The sequence below is a fragment of the Egretta garzetta genome, unplaced genomic scaffold, assembly GCF_000687185.1.
Source record: "Egretta garzetta isolate BGI_Z169 unplaced genomic scaffold, ASM68718v1 scaffold108, whole genome shotgun sequence".
Taxonomy (NCBI): Eukaryota; Metazoa; Chordata; class Aves; order Pelecaniformes; family Ardeidae; genus Egretta; species Egretta garzetta.
Window position 1 is genome coordinate 28,979 of NW_009260614.1, and position 1,402 is coordinate 30,380.

The 1,402-nt window shown below is 59.1% G+C and overlaps 1 protein-coding gene across 1 annotated transcript in view; it reads right to left on the bottom strand.

Moving 5' to 3' along the window:
- LOC104131731 (claudin-19) overlaps window positions 1-1,272 on the bottom strand; it is a 4,253-nt gene extending 2,981 nt beyond the window's left edge. The window contains exons 1-3 of the mRNA XM_009644937.2: window positions 1,206-1,272; window positions 753-917; window positions 526-613 (exon numbers count right to left, since the gene is read on the bottom strand). Of these exons, the coding sequence (XP_009643232.2) occupies window positions 526-613; window positions 753-917; window positions 1,206-1,272 (320 nt within the window). The remainder of the gene's footprint in view (window positions 1-525; window positions 614-752; window positions 918-1,205) is intronic.
- Window positions 1,273-1,402: the final 130 nt, after the last annotated feature.

Genomic DNA, 1,402 nt, shown 5'->3' on the forward strand with positions numbered 1-1,402 from the left:
CCCACCAGGTTGGGGCGGGCGCCCCCCCAGCCGATGAAGAGAGCCGAGCCGAATTCGTACCTGCAGCAGAAGAGGGAGAGAGGGGAGCATCAGGGAGGGGGGCAGGGAAGGCAAAGGTGCAAACTGAGATGAGAACCCCATGGATGCAAGGATGCTCGAAGCCCTGATGAGTCTACGGGTGGCGGCGAGGCAGATGTTGGTTGCTCTTCTCTCTGGCCATCCCCATCTTTCACGTTGGCTGGATCAGCTACATTTCCCCGTGCTTTAATCCTCCCTTGGGCTGAAACTCCACCTGAGTGCTCTTACTCTGTCCCAGCGTGACGTTGGTGGCAGTACTGACTGAAGCTCTAGCGTTGGGGAGATCTTCTGCAACGTGGCGGACGTGGGGTGGCATGGGTCCCACCCCGTGTGGCCCATCTGCCTACAACCTCATGCGTTGCCAAAACTGGCGAGGGAAGGTCCTTTGGGAAGGGCAGGGACAAGCTGGGATTCAGATAAAGAGCATCCCCCGAGCCGGGCTCTCACCTGGCGTTGATGGGGATGGTGCTCTCCCTGAAGAACTCGTAGGTCACCTGTGTTGCATATAAGGACACGGCGGCCAACGTGCACAGACCTGGATGTCAAATGTTGAACGTCAGCAACACCAAGCCCATCACCAAACCAGCCCCTCACCCTCTCAGCCATCAAACATCTTTTGAAACATGTTTGAGGTGTTCTGCGTCAGAGAAGTGGAAGGGCTGGAGCCGCCTTACCAGAGAGGACAAAGAGGACACCACCGGCAACAGCTATGCGGCTCTTGGTAACGGGATCCTCTTCACCAACTTTGGTGCATTTCATGCCCACCACGCTCACGATGATGCCGAAGAAGCCCAGGAGGAGAGAAATCACCATGAGAGCCCGGGAGGTCTGGATGTGAGCTGCAAGGGGGGGGATGGAAGAAAAGCCGCTCGCCAGCAGGTGCTTTCGGCCACAGGCGCTTTCAGCCACAGCAGGTCTCCAGGAAAGCAAGGTCACTGCGTCCCACGCTGGGGATGAACCTGTCCTTAACCCTGCCCTTGCTGCATGGCTCCCGTGTGCCCCCTTCCCCGAATGGCCAGTGGGGAGACCTCAGCTCAACTCAGGGCACGGCTCCCAAGGCCTTCCCTGACCTTCCTCCCTGCCGCTCTCATCCTCCCCATGATTTCCTGGGCTGGGAGACACCTTACCCACAGGGGCACCACAGTCTCTAAATGCCACAGGGGCGATGCACATTCCCAGGGTTGATGTCCCCATGGGGCATTGTTGGTCCCCAAATGCAGTTCTCACCCCAAAGCTCAAACCCACAGGGGGCAGGGGTCTCAGACACACAAAGGGGCTCAAGCCCATGGGGCCAACAGGGGCTCAGATGGGGGTGGGGGGGGTG